This window comes from Chrysoperla carnea, chromosome 3 (genome assembly GCF_905475395.1).
Source record: "Chrysoperla carnea chromosome 3, inChrCarn1.1, whole genome shotgun sequence".
In the NCBI taxonomy this organism is placed as follows: domain Eukaryota; kingdom Metazoa; phylum Arthropoda; class Insecta; order Neuroptera; family Chrysopidae; genus Chrysoperla; species Chrysoperla carnea.
Window position 1 is genome coordinate 44,364,368 of NC_058339.1, and position 26,467 is coordinate 44,390,834.

At 27.2% G+C, this 26,467-nt stretch overlaps 1 protein-coding gene across 2 annotated transcripts in view; it reads right to left on the minus strand.

Moving 5' to 3' along the window:
* Nucleotides 1-26,467, minus strand: part of LOC123296688 (hepatic leukemia factor) — a 91,900-nt gene that overhangs the window by 1,734 nt on the left and 63,699 nt on the right. The window contains exons 2-4 of one of the 2 annotated variants that reach the window (XM_044878270.1): nucleotides 10,585-10,757; nucleotides 2,098-2,308; nucleotides 661-902 (exon numbers count right to left, since the gene is read on the minus strand). In XM_044878270.1, coding sequence (XP_044734205.1) covers nucleotides 661-902; nucleotides 2,098-2,308; nucleotides 10,585-10,757 — 626 coding nt within the window. Of the gene's footprint in view, nucleotides 1-645; nucleotides 908-2,042; nucleotides 2,309-10,584; nucleotides 10,758-26,467 lie in introns of both variants that reach the window. The other variant, XM_044878271.1, reaches the window with a different exon arrangement.

The window sequence follows — 26,467 nt, forward strand, 5'->3', positions numbered from 1 at the left end:
CCCCTTTAAATAAGCATAATCGGATACAAAACACAATAGCATTTATGTAAATGTAATAAATTTAGCATTTATCCGAAAAAAATACAGTATGTAAAGGTACACAAATCAGGTCACATGATAAAGAAATCCGTGAAAAATATCCCAGCAGATATGGTTTTGCAAAACATTGTTGATTATCCGTTATCGAAGCAATTGGTAAAAATTTAATAAAATGTCCAATTTTCTATTTTAGAGAAGATATTTTTGCAGGACTCTTTTGATGTGAAGTTTTCACACACGCTGTAATATCGATTATCTTATACGATTGAACAATAATAAGATTAAAAATCGGTGGCTTGAATTTTAATTATATTTAACTTTTTGACGTTTTAATTTGTGGATTTGATAAAAATTTTTGGATTAAAATTCCCTAACTTTTCAAATCTTTATTATTTGAACATTTCATAGCAAAGAATATAATATTCAAAATAAAAATAATACAATTTTTAAATCTGATTTAATGGTCGAAAAATTAAATGAATTGTTTAAACCATTTTGGCTTGAAAACATTGTTGTTGATTCTTTAGACCATAAAAGCAGACTACAAAATTGACTTAATTAATAAATAAAATATTTATGCATTGTCACTAAACAACAATTATATACCTTTAGAGCACTTACTTCTTTCTCAAGGTAACCAGCCCTCAGTGCAATTTGATTCTCTTTCATACGACGTGCATCTCTCGATCTTTTTGCTGCCATATTATTCTTCCTTCGGCGTGCCCAATACTTGTCATCCTTTAAATCGTCAGGAACAAATTGTTTACGTGATTTTTTTATCATTGGTTGTGGTTTTAATTCTTCATCGGAAAATGCCCGAGTTCGTGGGTCGAAATCACGTCCCGAGGATGCCATTGATAATGCTGATGTAAAATAAAAAGATTTCTATAAATTATTTTGTCGCTATGTCAATTAAATTTAAATTAAGAAAAATAACACACTCAAACTGTTCAAATCGGGGTAAATACAACTAAACTTTAATAAGCCACACTTTTATAAAATGTTTTGTTTAAATGAATCGGGAAGATTTAATAATTGAGGAGAGCCGATATGAAGACGTGAAGATATATACATCTCGAAGAAGATTCCGAAACAGGTCTCTGATGATTTATATCTAGAGTCTATTTTTTCTTCTTTCCTATGACATGTATTTTTCTTTAGTTCTAAATGAACAAAATTTAGGATTGCTATTTTTCAATCATTTTTATTAATAAGACTCGCAAAACAATTGAACAAAAAGTTTACTTGACTATATAATAATTGTTTAAAAATAACATTAAGGATATTTTATATTTGAGGATTTTTGAATGACTTTAACGTGGTTCTTGCTACAAAGACCTTGTTTTCAAAATTCAAAGCCTTGTTTTCTTCGTTAGTCGTAATTTGGTTCGCCATGAATTCATTATGGATGACGATTAATAAAGAGTACATTTTTGTCGAACCGAAAAGATTTCTTGAGGAATGCATAATAAATTGTCAGATTAGAGGAAAAACAATTTTCGGATTTCGACCAATGATCAACTGATAAACTAATTTGAAGAATAATTCGGACACTCTAATGAAATTATAAAATTCGTTAAAATATTTGATTTCGATTCGACTTATCGAAGTTTAACTGTATTATTATGTGAAGTATTATAATTTTCCCCTATAAAATTTCGTTGTAATACACAAGTTGTGTATTATGTATTGGGTATTTCTCCAAAGTGTGTGTTAAGAATAGAAAAAGTTGGTGACGCTTTCATCAACTTCAGCTTGATTCTAACAATTCTTTTTTTATCCAACGGACGAACAATATACCAAATTAAAGGAATAGTTTTATTAAAAACAAGCTTTTCCAACGACAAAATTGAATGGTTGTTAATTTTTTTTTTTAAATAGACAGTGACAAAAAAGTTCAAAGCGTTATTTCAAAAGTTTTAAACACTTCAACTACAAAAATTAATTATTTTAAAGCTAAACTTTTAAAACGTAAAGCGTCACCATCTATATTGGATACTTATCGACATTCAAAGTCGTCGCGGGACCATTCATAACATAAACTAAATCGTGTCTCACTGGAGTCAGCCGGTGATGGGGGATTCAATGTATCTGGACTCATACAATCACTAGGACTAGGTGATCGTTCACGTTTTGGTAGACCGTGTGACGCCATACTGCTACCCCCACTTCCTCCGCCACCACCCGAACTACCACTGCTGCCCAGATGTGAACCAATTCCATCCATAGATACTCCATTTTCTGATAAAAATTCATCCAAATCCACATACTGAAACAAACAAATTGAAGTCATATTAAATTACAGAAGACATTTTTAGGATAAGTAATTGATATTTGCTGTGATTAACAGTTTAAATATTTCAGCTAGATTTTACACTACAAGCTGAGGCAGTTTTTACGATGTTTGAAAATAAATGCAAAACGTAAAGAGTAATGCAATTTCTAAGAACGAATTAAGTAAAAATGAATTATACGGATTTTGATGAAACTTTCTTAAAGTATCTCATATTATGAATTCCGTTTATAATTTTAGAAGTGACAAACATTTACATAAAAATTGTCAGCTATGAGGTCGCTGTAATATGGCGTGTTAAATAAACAAGGGATTAATGTTGTAGAAAAACTACAGCTAATTCTAGTCATACGTCACACGCACATTTTTATTTGCGAAGAATTTTTGGAACACAGAAAATAAACTTTTCTTGATCGTTTTTCAGTGGCTCATAATTTTGAACATTTCATGTTCTTAATAATTAGTTTCTTTAATATTTTGTGTATTTACATGATAATTTATTTTGCATTAAACAAGCCAGTTAAATTTTCAATATTTAGTGGAGTAATTACATCGATAATCTTGTCTAGTCTAAGCCTAGTAACCACATGTCACATTTATAAAATAATTTCATTTTATAGAAGTCAATAGTCTCCATTTTTTTTATGCAAGAATGTGATGTAAATATGATGTAATCGCTACCTTGCAAAGTAATACTTACATCATACTTACGTTTAAAATGACATGTGTTCACTGAAACAGTCCTTAGGCTCAAATGCTGGTACCTAAGGACTGTGAGCCCACAAATTTTTGCCTCATTGCAAATAAGAACAAAAAATGTACGCTAGTTTTATCACTAAATGTATTACTTCCATTTTATTAAAAGTGAAAGAACATTCATGAAAATATAAAATTAGTCTAATTTCATGTTACTCAATCACATATTTCACCTCTCTATTAAAAAATATTCATATTTATATTATTTAAAAAAAAAAATGAAATAATATTTCTCAATAATTATATGAAATTTATGCATTTTAAATTAATATAAAAAACAATAGACAATACACAAAGATATTAATATAATGATGACCAATAAAATTATCGATAATATTATCTTTAATTAATAAAACGTAATTAATATATAGGGTATTTCAATAAGAATGGCACTTTTTAAAACATTAATAAAAAAAATTCATCGTATCAAAGTAAATTATGCCCTGTTTTGGATCTTCGACATTTAAATTCTTCTTTAACCGAATTTGCAGTCGAATTTGTTTTTAATTTCTGTAATGAAAAAATTGGACTAATTTTGATAGTTTGTTTTTATCAAATTTTAAAAAGTAACACTCTTACTGAAAGACCTTATATAACATAAATGGATAATATATGTTAAATACTCACTCATATTTCAAATTGTTTACATTTTAAATTGATAATATAAGAAAATGATTATATTAATATTTCTCAAAAATTAAATTCGATTTTAAGGTTCATCGATTTCTACAACATTATTAATAAAAAAAATGATTAGATAGTTGAAATAACACGAACAAAGATTCTTTTGGTTTTAGAAAGGGGCAGTTTTGGTCATCAAATTTTTCTTCTATTTGTCACATAGAGATAATACCATAGAGCTGTATAGACATAGGAAACGCAATAGGTAAATTTTTGTTCGCTGTGAGACACGTTGAACGAGATAGAAATTGTAGGCTTATAAAAGAGACGAAGATACTTTATCTGTTTTAGAAATTTTTCATGTTGCTATAGTCATTGTACAGCTTTAATTATTAATGCATAGGTTGCGTTTTTTTGTTACACAAAAAATTGTTACGATTTTTTTGGTTTAGCCTCTCACCCCGCAAACAAATAAGAAACGTGTGAGAAATAACATAGCTCCAATAATTGATCTAAGGCAAAAATCATTCATTAGTGAAAAATAGTTCTAGAAACCACCATCGTGTCTTTATCAGTTATAAATAGACCAGATTATGTAAGAGAATGATGTCAAAACTTTGTTTATATGACAAGCATTGAACGCACTTTATAAAAACACGAATGTGAGTGATTTCATGCAAAACGCGCATTTGAATGTGAACACCTACATTAGATATTCATGTTTTTGTAAACGCGCCTTAGCAAAATACACGTTAAACGCCAGTCTAATGAACATAGTCTTAAAGTTAACTCAATTTTTTGGAGTATAATCTAATAATCTTAAAATAAACCACATATCTAGTGAATAACTGTAAAGTGTGCTGGATAGACAATTTTATCAATAATAATATTTATTCTGATTACATAACAATCAAAACACTATTTACACAACACAGAAATTAAAAAATAAGGTCACACACATAAATTTTAATAATAAATATTTTGTTGCCATACGTAATAATTATTAACTAAAATTAAATTTAGTAAAACAAACCCAACTATTTACTGTATTTTTGATAAATTTCGGTTGAATATGTGGATCAAAATCCATTGACTTCATTTTTGATTTTCACTTGATTCACTTCCAAAAACAAAAGTTTTTCTTGTTAATGATAGGTACGTAAAACTTTACATTTTACACTTTATACTAGTCCATAACATTTTCACTTTTGACATAATAACAATAACATTTTTGTGAAAATATAAATAACAATGGGATAGGGTCTGAGTACTAGCGTCTAGAACTCGTAACTACTCATTCGTATAAATAATGTAACAAAATGTTATTATAAAATATCTCTACACAACACAATTTACGTAATCATAATTACACAATAAATTAAACAAGTGTACTATAATATAAAAATATACAGTATGTTTATTGTGTATTACGTAAATGTGTATAGTAATTTATTATTCGATTTATATAACACTTTAACAGAATATTTTATATCTGGAAGGATCGTAGATGAAAGATGAAGTTTATTTATTAATTATTGAAACTGACGTGATATATATCATTCTGTTTTTAACCCCCAAAATTAAAAAAAAAGGGGTGTTATAAGTTTGACCGCTATCTGTGTGTCTGTCTGTCTATGTCTATCTGTCTGTGGCATCGTAGCGCCTAAACGGATAAATCGATTTTTGGTTTTGTTTGAAAGGTAATTGAAAAAGGATAACGGAGAGTGTTCTTAGATATGTTTAAAATAAAGGTTTCGTAGCCGAAAAATTTGTCGGTGGTTCTTTAATTTTGTAAATTTCACTTGTATCATGTTTCAGCTTAAACAGGTTTAAAGCAGGTTAAATCAGGAGGAGCTCACTTCGTGTGCTTAATTTATTGTGATCAATCGTTCAAAAGAAAGGAAAAAAGAATCGTACAATTTTTATATTTTTTGTTTATCCATTGTCGATACACTTAAGGATGTACGAGTGCCAGGGCAATTTTGGATAAAATCTTGATTTTTTTTTTATATGAAGTTGGATTAAGTCTAAATCAATTCTGAAAATTTAGGAGGGGTGGGGAGTTACACGTTATTTAAATTAAAAAAATGACTTCAAAAGTAGGCATATTTAACATTGGTCTTATGGGAAAACGGTAGATGCATGACATGTTTTTAGCATTCTATGCATTCTAGTGTAGCATTCTATCATTCTATAGGTGAAAGAACTTTTAAAGTCGGTTAAGTAGTGAACTCAAAAATGACGGTTTTTATATATTTTTATACGAACTTTCATCCCGAACTTTCATCGAACTCTTATGTGACATTTACAGTATAAAATCAATATCTTCCGAAATTCCGAACTTCGTCGATATATCAGTCGCAATATTGCCTACTCCTCCTCCAGATTATTCTCTGAAATATTTCTGATTTTAAATAATATACAAAAAGAATCATTTTGAAAAAAATGAGGACTCCCTAAGAATGTCTATCTTATGTATTCCTTTATTCGACTATATATAAATAAATTATTTAATAAATTTTGCAATAAACACTCTATACAATTTATAAAACGTTTATTACATTTTAACTAATTTAATATTAAATATAACTGTCTTTATTTAACAAAAAAATAATATTACCTCACTTTCTATAATATTAAAATAGTATAAATGACTGTCATTGTTTAAATGCAGTAATAATAATAAAAGATCGACATAAAATTATCATTTTCATATACAAACAGACGTACTTTACTTTACTTTACTTATATTAATATTACTTTGGTGGCATAGTAAATACCTAATAATAATATCCAAAGTATATTTATAAATAATAATGTTACCCCACCAATATTATAATAAGTTATTTTTAACATTTTTGATTGGAAATGTGTACGTAATTTAATAGGGTAAGATGTAGTACTTGGAGTCAAATGTATCTTGAAGAATTCGCAGTTCAACCCCCACCCCAAGTTTCCAATTCAAAATTAACGGAGGGACTGGTGGTCAGTGCTGACATTTGACAGCTACGGGTGTTCAATGCCTTTTCCACACCACCTCTAATGTAATTGCTCAACTGAACCAAACACATTCTTGCTAAGTCTCAGTGCTCGCGATTACCATCTCGCACACTTTCAACATCGTAAAAGTCAATTTTCTCCTTATGAGATTTAATATGTAGTTTGCTAAAAAAGTTGATTTTTGTTAGTGGGAATTTATAATGTAATTTGAATTGGAATCTACACAGCCCGCCTACTATTGATACTGGACAGAATTTGTATTGAAATGTTGGACAGAAAAGTATTTCATCAGAATATAGGTAGGCTGAAGACAGATTGTCGTTAGATTATGAGTCTAAGTTAGATCTTGAATCTAATAATATAAGAGGTTTCCAAGTATTGGCAAGCGTATTGTAAGTGGGAAAAATAAGTCTTATTCACCGTGAGTCGCTTAAAATAACAGTTGAAGCTGTTGCTGTACCCGTGGAAGTTGTAAGAAAAACATGTACGATTACCAATGTGCCAATCATATGCAGTCTATGATGTTATTCCTTAAACTGTAACGATTACATGTTCAAGAGATTGCCTTTTGGTACCATCGATGGGAGTGATTCTAGGGATATAAGGTACCATTCTAGGGATATAAAATTGATACGTTTTTGTTGATAGTTGTTTAATATTTAAAATCTCTGAGGAAAATACATAGTATTGAGGAATAAAAGTGCTATAAACAGAGAAAATATCCATTGAGATTAAAAAAAAGACTTTCCAAAACATGTACATGTAAATTTTAATACTAGGTACTACATCTTCCCCTATTTTTTTATGTTCTTTTTATCACGGTGTATTACACTAAGTGTAGATAGAAAATAATAATGTTATTGAAGAGCTATAAAACTATCCTGTGTTATTCACACTTAGTGTGTTACACAAAGAGAAAAAGAACGGAGTATATAAATTAAATAAATATTATATTGCATATGTGTCTGTCTGTTATTATTTTGTATATTTATGCGTCCACGAGTGAAAGCTTTCTTATTTACATATGGTTTGATGGAAGTACAGAATAGCATCACACAAAAATTATATGAGCTAGCGAAAAGCTCGAAGGGCTTTGATTACTGTTCCACCAAAAACTAATATTTAATTTCTTGAAAATGACATGAAACTTTCATATTATGTTTGAATATGGTACCTTATTTTTGGGGTTACCTCTTACGAATGTTGAAAAATTTAATGACCAATGTTTGAGGAGGCCTTATCTAAAACTCATAGGAATATTAAATAGACTCAACTACTGGAATTCTAAGGCGCGGATATTTGTATTCACGGATCAGACAGTCAGACTTAAAATGTTTCGAAAATGAGAACTTTTCAGATTTTTGGCAATTAGGCGTGAAATATTTTTAAAATTTTTACTTTCAATGAGCTCTAATTTTTTTTCAATGCTGCAACCGTTGGGAAATGCAGTTAAATTTTAGATTAAAAAATAAATTTTAATAAACTAGAAAATAAATTTTAATAAGCTTAATAGCAGAAAATAATTTTCTTGAGTACCTATCAGGTATGTGACTTTAAAAGCTCGAGACACCCATATTGAAATGTTTAGAAAAATGGGAAATATCAGGATTGAAAGGTCTTATCGAATGTATCGAATTAAAGTAATTTTCATCGTTTTCGAGATAAGAAATTATTGTTATATTCTTAGTAGGTAGTAGCTATTTATATAAAAATTTCTGCTTATTTGAGGGAGCCCAATCTGTACAAGAAAACTTTGAATTCACTTCATAAAAATAAAATGTTCATTATTAATTTAAATATTATAAATAAATATAGAATTTATCGACTTCTGATGAAAAATAAAAAGGGCTTTATTGATTAAGATAATAAGGAATATACATGGTTTTGTTTTTGGTTTAATAAAAGTTCATTCATGTAACAAACAGAAGTAGAATAAAACTGACATTCATACATTTTAGGCCGGTGTGGAATTTAATAATTTAACGGGAAACGCTTTTAAAACCGCTACTTTATCAATAGAGCCCTTGCACAGAGTTGTTGACTTATCTAAAGACTTCATTTAGATAAATTTAAAATTGAAAAAAAAAACATAAATAAGTTAAGCAAAAATCTTCTAAAAAATAGTGCCCGGCTGTCAACCGTGAAATGAAAGAACATCTCAGTAACAGCCAATAAAATTACCTATCTCCACCCACTTTTAATAACAATTAAATGAAAATTAATAATGATAAATTGAAATTTTGTTATAAAAAACTTTCGTTCATCCCGAACAAGCACCGCAACTTAACAAACTTAATGTATTTTTTATTAATGGTTTTTGTTCTTTGAATCTATTTTTATGGCTACAATACATTTTTGAAAAATGATTATGATACTTAAAATAAAACATCTTATTCTTAAAATAATACACCAGTGTGGAACAATTTTATTTTTAATTCATTCTAAAAAATTTACTAGACTAAATATTTAAAATTTGTTGTTTGAAGTTCTCCCTATAATACCTCCTCACCTCCATATAAAATTTAAAATGAGTGTTTATCGCAAATTTCCATATGGATAATTTTTATTTAATGCATTGTATAATTTACTGAAGGTTCTGAAATTTTTCCCGTTTTTATTAAGAAACAAGTTTTTTGTACTAAAAAGTAAAAATAATTTTACAAGTATTAGTGACAAGGAAATTTGTTTTTTATTTTTTGGTACAATAAGAGTTTTTACTTACAAAGTATTATTTATTTAAATGTTTAATTAAAAACTAAATCACGCATTATATATCAAATATGGTGGAAGCGATGGGAAAATCAGGCCATGCTTCCATAAATATGTATTGTCATTCGATTTACAAAAGCATGCAAAATTTCAGCACAATTGAAAATCAGGTCAAATTTTGATTGCATAATTCCAGGACATAAGAGTGAAGTTAAATAAAAGCTTTTAATTTTAAAAATTGACACATTGCTTTTACCACTACCAGAGCTGAATTGGCATAGCGTTGAATTGGTTAGTTTTGTATTTTGTCCAGTAAAAAAACATAAATAAAAATAACAAAAAAAATTATATTCAAATAATTGTTATATTTTTATTTGTATTGTTTGATGTGGTACACTCAGTAAAATAAGCAGGTATAGTTACAATATATTTTAAATAGATGGCATACCGCTTAGAATACAAGTAGAATGTAATTTTAAAATATTATTAATTGTAATATATGTTTATCTCCAGTTTTGCATATCGCACTTACATCAAATTAAAGTTTTTTAAATCGTCAAATGAATAATCTGATCGGCGCCATGAACTACATTTGGTTAATTTTATCAAAATCTTAAAAAAATTGTAAGTCAATAAATCTATTGATAATTCTCGCTCAAGTACAGTGACTACAATAATTTTTAAGATTCGGGACAGAATTTTACAAAATGAATTTTCCTAAATAATTATCACAGCAATTTAGTTAAGAAAAGTAAAATTACTTCGGTCAAGTTTAATATAAGTTTAGACTACTACTATCATGGTTTATATTGAATTTTCCAGTTAAAAGAAGTGTCCATTCGTGAAACAATCAATTATTTACAACAATGGTTTAATTTTTGACTTATTGGGGCTAAAATCTTAGCTTTACAACCTAATAATGTCTAGACTATCGCTAAAATATAATTTTTCTTTATCCATAAAATATGATTATACCATCAATAATCAATTTTGTAACTATAAAACTATCTCTATGTCTTGAATGCAACCTTGACAATCACAGTAATTTGTAAGTATAATTTTTAACTTTAGCTATATAAAAATGCTGAATGCTTATGAATTACACAATAAAGGCATCTATTTATATATTCTTTCCAAAAAATCTTTTGTTTAAAAATAATATTTACCTTTAAATCTGTGTCGTAACTTTTATCCCAAAGATTTGGTCCTAAGAAAGCTGTTTGTGCTTCGACATTCCCCCATAGATCTGAATCGTCTTTTTTATCATCCAAAAGCCCGCTTGCGGCCAAATCTTTGAGGCCGCTGTGGAGTCCATGAGAATGTGCTGGTTTATTATTTCCTATAAAAGAAAAAAGAAAAATAAATTTATTTGATCAGACAATTAAGATGTTTCATATATGTCATCGTAATATTGTAAATTTCGTCAGATTGTAAACGACTAAAATTTTAAATTTGACTTCCAAAAAAAAGGATAAAAAATCATCAAAATTCGTGCTAACTCGACCCAGATCTACTAACCATAACGCAATGAGTTGATTTTCGTTAATAGATGTTGAGTTAACGGTAGCTGGAGTGGTTTTTTGTAACCAGTTTAAAATCTAACGGAAATAAATACATATTCTTTTAGAAGAAATTTAAGGAATTCCAAAATTTATTCAATCTTAATTTAATTTGGTGCTAGGTATTTCTAAACCATTTTATGAATCTTTACACGGAATAAGTTTAGGAAAATAAACAAATTCATATAAATTTGATAGGAACGCTAGGAAATTCGGCATGATTCGGTCATGTTTTTGAAATAGGGATCATGAATTTGCCTCTTACTGTAGGCAAGAAAAAACTACTTAGCCCTTAAATCATATCATTCTGTTGGAGATCATAGATCTGAACCATGTGCGTTGTTTTTCAACCATGATAAATCAATCTCACTCATGTGCGGTTAGGTAACTGCAAAAGTCTAATCACAAGGTGGGTCTGATAATAATTTAAATGTTATATTACGTGAACCCTAGTTACTTTCGTCCTTCGATCTTACATGGATAAGCAGACATTAATTTTTCCAAATTATTTAAATATACAAGCTTATCAAAACGATGTTTAAAACATTTTACACGTGCATTATTAATAGCAAATTAAAATTTAAAATAATAGAAAATAATTTTAATTTCAATATTTAATAGCTACTGAATTGTAGATAGGTAAATATGCCTAAGACGATACTGGTTTTTTGAATAACTCACTAGTCACTACCATAAATCTAATTAATAAATCTTATTTATTGATTAATTTATTAAAAATTATAAAATAAAAAATAAATTGATTATGTAAAACACACGCTTATGTACAAAGTAAGAATACAATTAATTAATAATAATGATTCACTATACACGAAATTGATTAAAAACTTTATTATTTGGTTGTAGAGACAATTAATTAATGTAAATCTTCATTAAATTTTTCCGCATGTTATTGGTAATATTTGATAAATTTTTTGAAAGGTAAAGTCAAGGCTATTAATCATTTTTGTACTGTATTTTATTTTATTTCTATTTTTTAGATTTCCTGTAAGGAAGTTCTTGTGATTGAGTCGAAAATCCTTCTGAAAATTTTCAACATATTTTTAAGTTTCATAATCAGAATAATATATTAACACCACTTCGTTACACGGTAAAAAATGCATGGCATATAGGGAAATGTATAGGGACAGATACTCTGATAATAAGTATAGCTATGGCGTTATTTACGTTATTAACGTATAACTGTGGCGTATTGTAAATAACGCCACAGTTATGGATCTTACGACAATATACACTACTAGCATTGTGATAAACGCCATGCATTTCATGTATTTTTTTAGTTAAAAAGACTCAAATTTTGTCACTTATATAAGATTTAAAATGTCTCCAGGCAAATACCAATTTGAATGTCCCGTTAATGTACTTTATTTCGTTAACTACGATATAAGCTATAAATCAACCAAAATTGACAAAGCCACACGCACTTCACTCTATACAATACATACAACGAACCACGTACAATGCATGTACTCGCCAATAGATGTTAGGAAGAGTCAAATTTTGCAGTTGATGTTTCAGTTTTTCCTGAAAACACGGACAAAACGACGTTTTCTCAAAATGAAACCTTACTAGATCGATTTTATCCAAGATTGTTGATATATACAAGAATTGCTGCTTTAAATATATGAGATTTATCTCCTGATAATTCTTTCCTAAACACACATGTTTACAGAAATATTTACGAATATTAAATTTTACGGCTGCTACGTTTTTGCTAGTGCTGGGTGTTTTGCTTTCCCAGGACTTTTGAATACAAAACACCTTTTATCCACATTGTACAAAAAAATAATTAATATTAGTATTATTATAAGGGAAATTGATGATGTGGATCATAAGGGTTGCATTCACATGAACAACTCGTTTTTTTATATTTTATGATTACTATAAAATTGATTCTTGGTTTGTGGTTTTTTTTATAAAACAACAGAAATTGTCACCATACATCATTGATCACCTTGACAACGACATTGACAATAACTTTTATATTACTAATATTTATTTTGCCATCTCAGTGAGAGTACTTAGCCTATGTACACGGTCTCTCTAGACAATCGCTCTTTCAGATATAGCAAAACTCAAAATAAATCTTTTAGGCTAAAGTTGCTTCGTTTGGAAGCTAGGTTAAATGTGAGGTTTGGATTTTCAATTTTTCCTTTTGTTAAGTAACTAAAAACCACTGTTTACATGTGACTAATAAATTTTTCATTATTATCGAAGGTTAAGAAAAGAATCAAATAATTTTGCATAGATGACCACAAGTGTTAAAAGAAGAATTATTAATTCTCCCCATGACACTAAATTGTTTTTTTGAAACTACGTACAAAACTCAAACGTACAATAGAAAAATAAATTTATAGTTCATAAATTATTAGATTCAATTAATAATTTTGAACATTATTTTTTTTTTATATTCAGTTACTTACAAAAACCGCGTGCTCATATTGAAACGCAAAAAAGCGGATGTATAAAAATAATTTAATTAAGAAAGAAGAATGAGGTTTTAATCGTGATTCTTTAGTGTCTAATTTATGGAAATTGAGTTATTCGATTTTCGTGTTTCAATTTTTTTATTCGAATTTTTTGTGCTTATCGCTTATGTCAAAAGAAAGTTATTGAATGGAACTTGCAATGTTGGAAGGATAAACAAAGTCTGCTTCCACAAATTTGAAACTTAAACTACGGTTAACAACTTATTTTATTTGTTATCAAACTTGCGTTAATCAATTCTCGGAATGGAGGGCAAAAAGAATCATAGAATTTTGCATTATAATGAACACACGGTCCAACAACTACGTTGTTATATTTTATAGTTTACCATTGAAATTTTCTGAAGTTAAAACATAAAAAAGAAAAAAAAACCATTTATCATCACTCAAAATATTGTATATTTTTATTCATTTCAGTTTAATTTTTACATTGTTATTTAAATTAATATTATTATTGTTATTATTAATATTATTCCTTTTATTAAGTTTACACTTGATCAAGTCAATTTGAATAATTAACCTTGATATCGTAGCACACAGTTTTTTTTTTAAACATTTGTTTTGTTATGCTTATCGAATTCAGAGTCGGATTAACCAAAAGTAAAGTGAAATCTGGGATACATTTTCATTGAAGCATTTCGATTAAATGATTTTTAATTGTATTTTATGAAAATAATTAGTTCTATTCCTAGTAGTGTAGGTGGAATTATTGGGAATAGTAATAATATTTCAATGTAATCTTAGTCTTAGAACATTTTCCTCTACAAAAATTATCGTAAGAAAGCGTTAAAAAATTTAATTCAGCTAAAAAAATTTATCCTTTGTTAGATTACTCGTGAAATTTAAAGTTTTTTTTCATATTACTTTTTTTTTTTTTCTTTTTAAGCTTAATACGGTCCTGATACAATTTATTATTATTATTAATTTGTATTTGGGTGAAAGATAATCTCCCTATAAATTATTTATTTTGTAAAAAAATTATTACTTTTAAATGTGTTTTAATCTGTTTTTATGATACTTGATCAAGCATTAACAAATAAATAAAGATTTTCTTTCTATAACGGAACATGTTAGTGAAAGAAATAACAAGAGATTAGTGAATCTCGTGGAGTGAATTAAACGTGTATGAAAAGCCTAAGACAAAAAAATGATTACCAAAAATTTTATTTTTGGGAATATTTTTGTATATTGGACTAACTTTAATAGCCACTTCCTTGTCCATAGTTAGTATTCATTAAATTAATTATTAACCTTCTTGTCCGAAAGTACACAAAGTAATTAGGTTAAGAAAATTAATATAAAAGAAAGAAATTTAAAAAAAAATTAGAACATAAATTAATTCTGACATTCAAATTAATCAAAAGTTTTCATAATTCAGTTATTAAATTAAAGAAAAGACTATTATCATTTTCTGAAATCACAGTATTAGAAAAAAATGAGGTCACGGCATCTAACATAAAGTCTAAACAGAATGAATAATTAATTCTATATAATAGTTTCAATTATATTTAAAATAAAAATATAAACTCTTCTACAAATTAATATGTACTTTTAGGACCACAGGAGTGCAGACGAACTTTTTCATTTGTGGAGTGTAAGTGCACTCCACACCTAAAAATTATTTATTGCGAAGTACTTTTATTCGAAAATTAAATGTACAATACAAGTTGCCTATTTATTAATTTTTTAAAACAACTTTTACATGGACCGTTTCATTTAATTATCAGTTTCATTTAATTGTTTATTGTAACAAATAGAAACATTTGCGCACATTAACTCATGGTTTACGAATGATATTTGACACCATAGAAACACATTATATTTAGAAACAAGTGAAAACAAACAACTGACTGAGTTAATTGTCGAAATACCATGTATAGACAGTGTTGATTATTCTATCACATTACACATATACCTATACATGTCACACATACATGACTGATAATCCCATATATGATGTTCACAAAAAAATGTTTCAAACTTTCTTTTAGTCTATCTCGATCTTACTTTTTACGTCCTGAGTGCGCTGTAAAAATTTCAACTTGATATCTTTTTTCGTTTTTGAGTTATCGTGTTGACAGACGGACAAACGGACGGGCAACAGAAAATGGACTAATTAGATGATTCTATAAACACCTATACCAAAGTTTTTTTCGTAGCATCAATATTTTTAAGCGTTACAAACTTCGGACTAAACTTAAAATACTATGTATATTTCATATACACACGGTATAAAAACAGAGCGTTTTATTTCATTTTCCATAATGAGTCGATTTTTTCCACCGTTTTTTACTGAACTAAAACGAAAATAATATTCTTCATTTAATTCGAAAATAACAACAAATTCTAGCCATACTCAATTTGACCATTTTTGCTCAAAATTCGATAATGGTAACAAAGTTACTAGAACTAAAAATACGTCATTTACGTCACTATATATATTATATACATTGTTTTATTACAGAGATATTATATTTAAAATATTGGTTGTTACTTTCACTTATCCAAATATCAACAAAAAAAACACTTTCTTTATTTTTGTTAATTATGCGTGCTACAAAAAAAAATGTGTAGGCTGTTTTTTATTATACGCACTAGAGTGATACCCACCCGCTTCGCTGAGTTTAAAAGTAAAGATTGATAAAAATTGCTCTTGCTTATCCCCTTTCTATAACACTCGAAATAATGGTAAGAATTGTTTTACACAGGTAAAATATATGTATGGTTTTCTATTTTTTTTAAATGTATAATAGTCGTAATTATTCATTGAGTATATCAGAAAAGATGGTCGTGAAATATTTTATATTGAGTATTTTGACAGAAATTTGTAATTTATGGTAATGTCAAATGACTACTTTTACAGAAATCTGTAATTTATGGTACTGTCAAATTAAATTAATTTTTAAATTTTTTATTAATATATCTTTATAAATTATATCTCATGTTTTATTCTGAAGTATGAGCTATGTTTCTGTAAAGTTTCATTACAAACCTAGTTTTAGATTCGCTAGTTTTAGCGTGAAAGCGTAACAAACAAACAAACAAACAAACAAACATGCTTACTTTCGCATTTATAATATATAGAAATAGAGATAGAGATTTAATTCGATCAATAATTTTTTTTTAAATAATTAATACACACATTTAATAGACAAAATTATAAATCTTTTTCTTTTTTATTAATCAGTCTTTTTATTAATCTTCTTTGGAAAGATTTTTCATGAATTTAATCGATGTTTAATGATGTATGATCAAAGCAACGAAGTTTGATGATGAAGTTAAACTACTTGAAAAATATATTTCAATTTTTAAAAAAGAAGAACAAAATTTACGGTACGAAATTTAGGACGTTTATTTATGGTACGAAATTTAGAAATTCTTTTTGAAGAGCCATAAAGTTTACAGGAGAGCTATATCGAATGCCAAGCTTATTTTTCTTTTGAAAATCAAAATTCGTGAAATTAATGCTTACCAATTAAAATTTTTCAAAAGAGAATCATCTTTTAATACACCTCGTTGGAAAAAGAAAAAACAAGAAGAATTTGGTCTCCAATGATTTCTTTACCGATAAATTAAAAATTTAAACTGCGATGATTGTTAATGACTTGCGTAAATAGCCCGACAAATTTCGAAGCATCATCTCACTGAACTTGGTAAATAATAAACTCTGCGCCTCTTAAAATTAAGAAGGCGAAATATAAAAGCAATTGAGTGTAGTGTAATTTCTATCTGCATTAATTTTCGAAGGCTTTTTTTCAAAAGTTCAAAATGGGGTGTATCTAAAAAAGACTTAATTTGTTTGAGTAAATGCAGCTCAAATATTTACACAAACTGAGCTGTTGTAACGATTTTATTTTGAAGCATATTATAGTTTGTATTCACCGACAAGGACTTAATTTATATTTTCTTATTGAACCATAGTAAAAAAAAAACTTTTTATTGAAAAAAAACTATGTCATTGAAATAATTTTTCTCAAGTAAATTAAAACTTTAAAACGTGGGTACTTTAAATTTTTCACATCACTGATTTTCAAATTATGCATTATGTGCGTTTTGTATGCTTATTTATTTTTAATTAATCAAACAATGATTTTAATTTTAAAAGAAAACGCCTACAAAAAAAAATTATTGATAAAGGTGGTGCAGTAAGATACAGCAAGTAAGGCAATGTCCATTTATCTCTTCCGAGGATGGGAAAAATGTTTTCTTGTAAGAAAGTGAATCATAGAAGTGTTCCAGAATTTTAGGATTCTGGAACAGGATTATATCTTTATAAAACTTTGACAATAGAACCAAAAAATGGGGACGCTGACTAAATGTTTTTTATCACTTCAGTTGAAGAATTCTCACTACACGAACAAAAAAGTGAAGTTGGTTATTGAAAATTTGTAAAAGTTTGCAAAATATGAACGTTTAAAACTCCTAATTAAACAAACAGGAATATATAAATAGAATAGTGACGTCATTGAACGATATCGCCCTAGAGATTACACATGAAACTCTCTTTTGCAAGAACGAGGCGGGAAATTCCAAATTTTGTTATCGCATCAATTCTATTTTTTTATTCCATACCAGTCATCTACTCCATTCAACGAAAATGGCATAAATTCTACTATGCTTGTCCTAACGAATCGATATTTGCTCCCAGAATATCGTTGCTTAGAAACGATTTGGATCAAAATTCATGAGATAACATTCTAATTTAAATTATTGTAAGAAAAAAAAATTTTGCCGGTTCTTGAAAAAAGATGATTTTAGATCATACCTTATACGTCGGGGATATTTATTTATTCGCACCGTGCGTGAGCTTTAAAAGAGGCGTTTCTATGGTAACGATACACTACTTTAATTATAGAATTGTATGGATGCATATATAATTGTATGGATTGCATTTATGACTTACATTGAAAATTTAATTTTATTCTCTCACAAATTTAAATAAATAATTATGATAATTTACATTTGAAAAATAATATTTGTGCAATTTGATTTCTTATTTTCACAATTTTTAATGCATTAAGTTTAATTAATTAGTGTTTTTCAATAATTTTAATTTGACATTTTCGTTAACATTAACATGTAAAGAAATGGAAATTAGTCATAACAGCCTCCTTTATCGCAAAAATTCTGGCGAGACTGGCATCGATTTTCTTGTCCCTACCATGACTACGCACACAACGAATATAAATGGATCTCCAGGAATATGTTCATAATATTAAATTATCTACTCGAAAATTGAACGTGAATAATTAATCTTCTAGTTTAATATAACAGAAAATTCTGTACTTGATTTCGTGAACATTTCCCTGTCTTCAGTTTATTGAAGATACTATTTCGCGAAAGTTATTAACTAATATCTTTGAAATCGATCACACATGATAGCAACGGAAAATGGTAACATTTTCATGTCGTTGGCCACATATACAATTTCAGTGGATAAAAATCCATGGGCGAATTACAATCAAAAAATTGAATAAAGTTTAAAAAACTTGTCAAAAAGGAATAATTGTTAATTTCCTCTTAACTGTCAATAAAAATAACATATTAATCAATAGATAATAATAGGACAAAAATCAAATAACTAGGAAATAATAGCCGTGAATTTGGTTCAAGGATTCAACAATGTATTTATTTATATTTGTGTATTTATTGTTGGTTATACCTAACAGATAGATAGAAAAATTATTGTTATTTTGTGTTTCTCTGAGCCATGACGACCGTGGAAGTATCAGCTATTCTAACACAAATAAAAAATATATGTATGTGTGAATGAATTTATATGTGTAAGTTAATACGTCATCGCTCATTTAATATGCATTGTTTTATCTTTAAAATAAATAAACTTTGATGATAAATCAAGCAAAAAATATATAATTGGGAGGAATAATTTAACAAAAAGCGTAGCTAACTTGAAAACTTAACTTTCACTTTCTTTGAGAGTTTATCTTGGTCTTTTTAAGCACTTTTTAAGGGGGTGCAAAACTATCTACCCTGTATTATACATAATGTCTGTTCTGAAGATGATTCCTAAAGGGATTATCTTAAAATTTTCGAGATGCTAATTCTATGCAGTAAAAGCTTCAGAATGGGATCATACTGGGAAATTTCATTTGTTTCAGAAAGGAATGAATGACTTTTGATCATAATATATACCGTTACTATCAAACAATAATGACCACTATCAATATTCATTCGGAATAACAACATACAATTGAAAACCATTTTGAGTGACGAATATCGTATCAAGATGACATTAATTTAATCATTTCAACATACACTCGTTATAATGTAATAAAAATAGATTTCGAAAATAAACAGTGCAACAAGCGCGATTTTCAAATGTTTTACTTGGGAATTTTCCATTGTACCTATCATATACTAATAACTTATCAATGCATTGGACAAAATTCAATTTTAGAAAGGTATTTAACAAAGTTTGACCAATAGGTATCGTAAAATCTATAAAGGCTATATTTCGCAAAAGCATAGATTACGTGTTTTAAAATTTATTTGCCGTGATCTGACAAAAAAAGGATTATTTAATTTAAAAAAAAAGCAAAAACCTGAAAATAAATTTGGTAGCTTTCACGTGATAGAAAAGGATCTGAATTAGATACTTGATCAAGAGAGTTAAGCCAATGCAATTTAATTTTTAATTTGATCATATACAGCCTAATCGTAAGGTCCATGATTGGCTATAAATTTTATACTACTATCAATAAACATAAAACGTTTTTGGTTGGAAATGTTGACATTGTCGCTTGAAAAACTGTAGTAAATATAAAACATATGTACTTATATTTCAAATATCGTTTTAAGGGGTGATTTAAATAATGTATTTTTTTACTTTTAATACATAAAATAATTAAAAGTAAACATTTTTTGTAATCTCTATAAATAACAAAAACCGGTTAAATACTCTATTGTAAGTTCATAATTAAGTCACTAATTATAGAAATAACAAGAACAACCGGACGGAACTATGTTCCTTTCGTCCAAATAACCGTATAAGTAATTAATAATAAATATTAGTTTTGTGGTACGCTACCTTGCAGGTTTAGTGTAATTAGTTTCGTTTTATTGTTTTTATTTTTTCTTTTTCGATACTCTTTGCACTGTGCGTTGATAATTTTAGGTTTAATTTTTTTTTTTTTCATTTTTTTCTCTCACGATACTGTTTGCATATCTATGCATTGGTAATTCTGAAAATTTAAAGTATTAATTTAAGAAGTCAAATACTTGTTTTATAGCTTAAAGAATTAAATATTATAGCTATTTTAACTCTATACTTTATGAATTAATTGTAATATTATTTGATAAAAGACATACTTCTGATTTAGGAGTCAATCCAATATTTGGGTACATTACCCACAATTTAATTGATCAGGATATTTATGACATAACATAAAGTTCATTCTACTTAAATGCTTCATCATTTGTCTTGAAATCAGTTTTCCCACACAAAATTCTTTAAGCAAATAAAAATATTTATCAAAAAATTTGATACTTCCAAATATAAAAACTGTTAAAAGCGATAATTAAAAATTAGAATAAGTCAATCCAAACTTTCGAATATGCTATGATTCTACATTAATTTTAAAACAACAGACAGTAGAAAGGGATGCATTTTGACATATTATACCTAAATACCACTGTATTTGTATTCATGAAATTTGTATTCCCACACAAATTTGCATGGTTAACGAAAAATTAAGTTATAATTTATTTCGCCAAAAATGTGATACTGTGCCCAATTTAAACACTATTAAAGCGATAATAAAACTATTAACATTAAAACTTAAAATTGAATGGACAAGTTTGCATACATTAAATTCGAACTATTGAACACACACACATTTCACCCTGCATTAATTTTAAAAGTAAAAATTTCATTAATACTAAGAACAAAATTCCTTATTACTTATATTCATTGCCAAATTTTAATTAGAAAATTTCTAATGATTATTATTCAAAGCACGTACTACAGTAACAAAAGACCTAAAAGTTATCAATTAAAAAATATTTTTTATTTATTATTTGATAAATAATAAATACACAATTTGGCACCTATACTATTTATTTTTCGAATGTCGAATTTTGACAGTTAATGACCATTTGACATGAGTGATGGAGTTTTACAATGTATGTCTGTTACAAAAATAATTTGTGTGCGAACTAAACGTATTTTATATCATTTCAACATATTTAACTATATCTTGTTTGTAGATAATATAGCTATGATCTGTGAATTTATTACAGACTTAATCTAATTTGCAGTCTCCAAAATAAGCTGTAATGGATATAGCCTCTAGGAACTGGACTAATTAGTTACTAAGCCCGTTTAAGTATTATACTTCGTCTTTGAATATTCAAAACCTTTTTTCATAATTTTCAAGCGCAGCCCGTCATCTTTATAAAAAGAAATTTTTCGAAAGTGTGAAATTTTATCGAAAGCTCTAAAACATTTTTTGACTATTCCTTTTGTAATAATACATTTTGAGTGAGTCTGTTACCAAATACTCGGAAAAAATTTTGGAAATTCTCCCAAGAAACTAATATAATTCATAAAATATACTTTATTTATATGTGGACCAAAAATTTGAAATCAATGTTTCGATAATTTAAATTCCACATAAACTTGTAGTACCTATTCTTTCGATAATGTAATAATTAGTCTATCTACTTAACAGATATCGAGCATCCCACGCTTTTAATATAGAATTTAACATTATCATAAAAATTATATTCCAAAACAAGTGGAAACAAACATTTGACTGAGTTAATTGTTGAGATACCATGTGTAGACTTCTTCAATATACATAGAAATAAACAAACACATATAGAAATGCAAACATGTATACTTGATACAATACAATACATGTTTACATAATGTATTTGTTCTAATCTAATTTGCACGCTTTGGCTAAACAGTGATGTTTACGAAAAAATGTTACTAACAAAAGTTGTTAATTTTTATAAGGAACATTTTTGACATTTAAACTTTTGCTGAATCTCTAACGGTTTACAAGATGGGTCCTACATACCCAAGACCCAATAGAGCTATATTGCCCATTTACGAACTCGACCTCACTTTTTACGACATAAGCATGCTATAAATTTGAGCTTAATATGCCTTTTCGCTATTGAATTATCGTGTTGACAGACGGACATCTGGAAATGAACCTCGGTGATTTTATGAACACCTATACCCAAATTTTGTTCGTAGTATCAATATTTTTAAGCGTTACAAACTTGGAATTCAACTTAGTATACCATGATATATTTCATATATACATGATATAATTTCTAATTCGATTGTGATATCGGATCTATTGAATTGGCATCGATTCATAATATTACTGCATTTAAGCTGATTAAAACATCCAAAAGTAGGGGAAGACTAAACAAAACAATCACATATAGTATCAGTTGACAAAATCGTGTTAAAATTTATAAGGCCTTACGATGAAAAATAGAAGTTTTATGAAAAAAAAGAAGCTATCAACCAAAACAAGTTCAGTTGTTGCATTAATTGAAAGTGGTGTAGCTTCATAGAGGTAGGCCATCTAACAAAAATATAATGTTCAAAAATAAATTACAAGAGATGAGGCCGTCCGTATTCATGTTGCAAATTAAAAATAGAACGTGAAGTATTTCAACAGTGCGTATTTTATTTATAATTTATAATAATATATATAATTACATTCGGAACATATGATTAATTAACATTTTACAATGTCATTTAATTTTGAATTTATTTAGTCTGTTTTTATTAAGAAACATCTTCTAACGTCTTTTTATTTTTACTACTCTAACCATTTCCAAGCTAATAAAATTATATTTATAAACATTATAAACTTTTTGTTATATGTTTTTTTTTCTTGGAACGTAAAATGTGGGCAGAAGCTTTACAATAAACAAAAGTTTTAATATATTTATTGTTTTTAAAATTAGACAGTTAACAAGTGAAAACAAACAATTGACTGAGTTAATTGTTGAAATACGATGTATAGAAAATTTTGATTACTCACATTACACATACATACATGTCACACATTTATAACTGATATACCCATATAATACTACAATTAGCGCATAATATGCGCTCTCACGGGTAAACAGTGATGTTTACGAAAAAATGTTTTAAACAAAAGTGTATTTTTTTATAAGAAACATTTTTTAAATTTAAACTTTTGTTCTTTGTCTAACGGTTTACAAGATGGGTCCTACGGACCCAAGACCCAATAGACGTATGTTGTTCATTTACGAACTCGACCTCACTTTTTACGTTTTCAGCACGCTATAAAAATTTCAGCTTGATGTCTCCTTTCGTTTTTGAGTAATCGTGATGACAGACGGAGAGACGACAGACAGACAACTAACTAAGGAAATGGACTAATTAGGTGATATTATGAACACCTATACCAAAATTTTATTCATAGCATCAATATTTTTAAGCGTTAGAAAATTGGGACTAAACTTAGTATACCTTGGTATATTTCATATACACGGTATAATAAGAAATTTAAGTATTTTGAAAAAATTTTTATTTATTCATACATGAACTTTTGCAAAACGAATCTGATGCTTATCCTGGACTACTGGACTAAGGTATTCATAAATTTCCACTAACAAGGGCTACAGATCAAACGATTAATTATAAAAAAAAAAAAAAAAAAAAATTTTATTTATATCAAAATAATTACGTAAAATTTATTATAGTTTTCAAATTTTACATATTTTTTGTTTATAATTAAGGTCAATACTATTTAGTAATCATAATCAGCATAGTTTAGGAATGATGTAAAAGGAATGATAAATTTTTTAAATTGTGTAATTGAAGTGTTATAACATCTTTAAAGATACTAGAAAAGTGCGAATTGGACTCATATATTAAGAGTTCCATACTAACCAAAATCATACAAATCAGAATTAGCTTAATATTTAAAGCTTTTGTTATTTAAATTCTCTTTCATGTATGTCCTGGAGTTTTGCAATCAAAATATAATCCAATTCCCGTTTTCCAATTGAGCTGAAATTATATTTATCGAAAATTTGCATAGACCAAAATTCTAAACTGTGATGTTTATATTTTCATTTATATCAATAGCATTATCAGATTTTGATAATTTTGTTTCAATATATTAAAGGCATGATATACACTGTAAGACCCACTACCAACCACCAACTATTACAGTTCAAAAGCATAGGAAACTAGTGTATCATTTTCAAAATACAACTTTTAACGCAATAATTTTATATAGTTTTTATTTTTAGTGTTAGTAAAAGGTATTAAATTATTAATGTGAAGTGACAATTTATTTCATGTTTTTAAATAGATATCAAATTTTTAAACGTTTACGAAACCGTTAAGGGAGTACGACCGCCAAAGCAAATTTAGACTTGTGGTTGAAATTACTTGTCTTTATTTTCAACTTTGATGATTAATTTTATTTGAATTTTCAATTTTCGATATCTGGAAAATTACTCCCGATATCAAAAAATTGTATTCATACTTTTTGTCTTATATTGTCATATGAACATAAATCACCACCAAAATTGAAAAGAAACATTTTTTAAATTTGGATTCCCACTACATATCCTTAATTAGTTGGGCACAACGGTATTTGTTTTTCAATAATTTATTAAAGTTTGAACTTTAAATAGTTTTTTTAATTTCCACCGACTAGTATTGGAGAAATTTATGAAAACATATCATCCATCTACCGTTTTCCCATAAGACCAATATTAAATATGCCTACATTTGAAGTTATTTATTTATTGAAATAATCGGGCTCCCCTAAAATTTTCGGAATTGATTTAAACTTAATTCCACTTCATGTAAAAAAAATCAAATCTTTTATCCAAAATTGCTATGTCGCTCGTTCATTCTTAAGCCATTTTTAAACTTCCATAACTTTTAGTAAAATTATTATAGAAATGAATGTGTAATTATCTTTCATTTATTGCTATGGATTCCTAAATTGAAAACCTTAAAAATCATAACTTGAAATTAATTATAAATTTTAATTTTTGCATATAATCAACTAAACGAAAATGTGTTTTTAATTTAATTCAATGAATATATACATTTTTTTCACATAATTAATGTTTAAGAAATATTTATAGCAATTGTCAAAAATACAAAAAACTAACGTCAGATATTAATTTAATTTAAAGATAATAAAATTTTGACAGCTGTATAAGTAATATTTATAAATATTTATATATTTTTTAAAATTTCAGTTATCTTTATTAAATAAATTTTTTACGTCTTCACATCCATCAGACCTGATTAAGCCTTAGCAATTAGATTTAAAAGAAAATCCGATTCCAATTTTCCAATTTTTGTGCAAATGGATCGTTTATTTTCAAAATTAAGTTAAATTATTTTTGTTTATTGTACAACGTATATGCTCCCCCTTACAAAATTACTCTTTTTTAATTAAAGACATCAAAATTATTTGGGTGGTATTTAAATAGACAAATAGAATAAACTACGTTCAAAGCCGTTTTCAAGAATTTTGAAATATCGACAAATTTGTTATAAAAACACATAATAATCTCCTATTAGAGTCCTATTAAAACATCTAAATTTATTTAGTACAAAACTAGAATCAATTTACGCTACTATTTTAAATTAAAATCATTCGCCTGTTATTTAAAATATTAATGCTAATTAATTAATATATTAATTAATATATTAATTAATATTGGTTTAATGCTTTGTAAATAATGAAATTAGTTTATGAATATTGTAAACTGATTAGCATAGGATATTTATGTCAGTTATTATCAGTTGCAGATTAACTGTGTATTAGACAAAGAATGAAATATATTCAAGGCTAATATTATATTAACTTTAACTGTTTGTTGCATCTGACTTGTTGAAAGATTTATCATTAATTATCATTACTATCATCTATTTTAACACATATGAAGGTGATTCGTTAGATATTTTACATACATATGGAACTAGCAAGGAT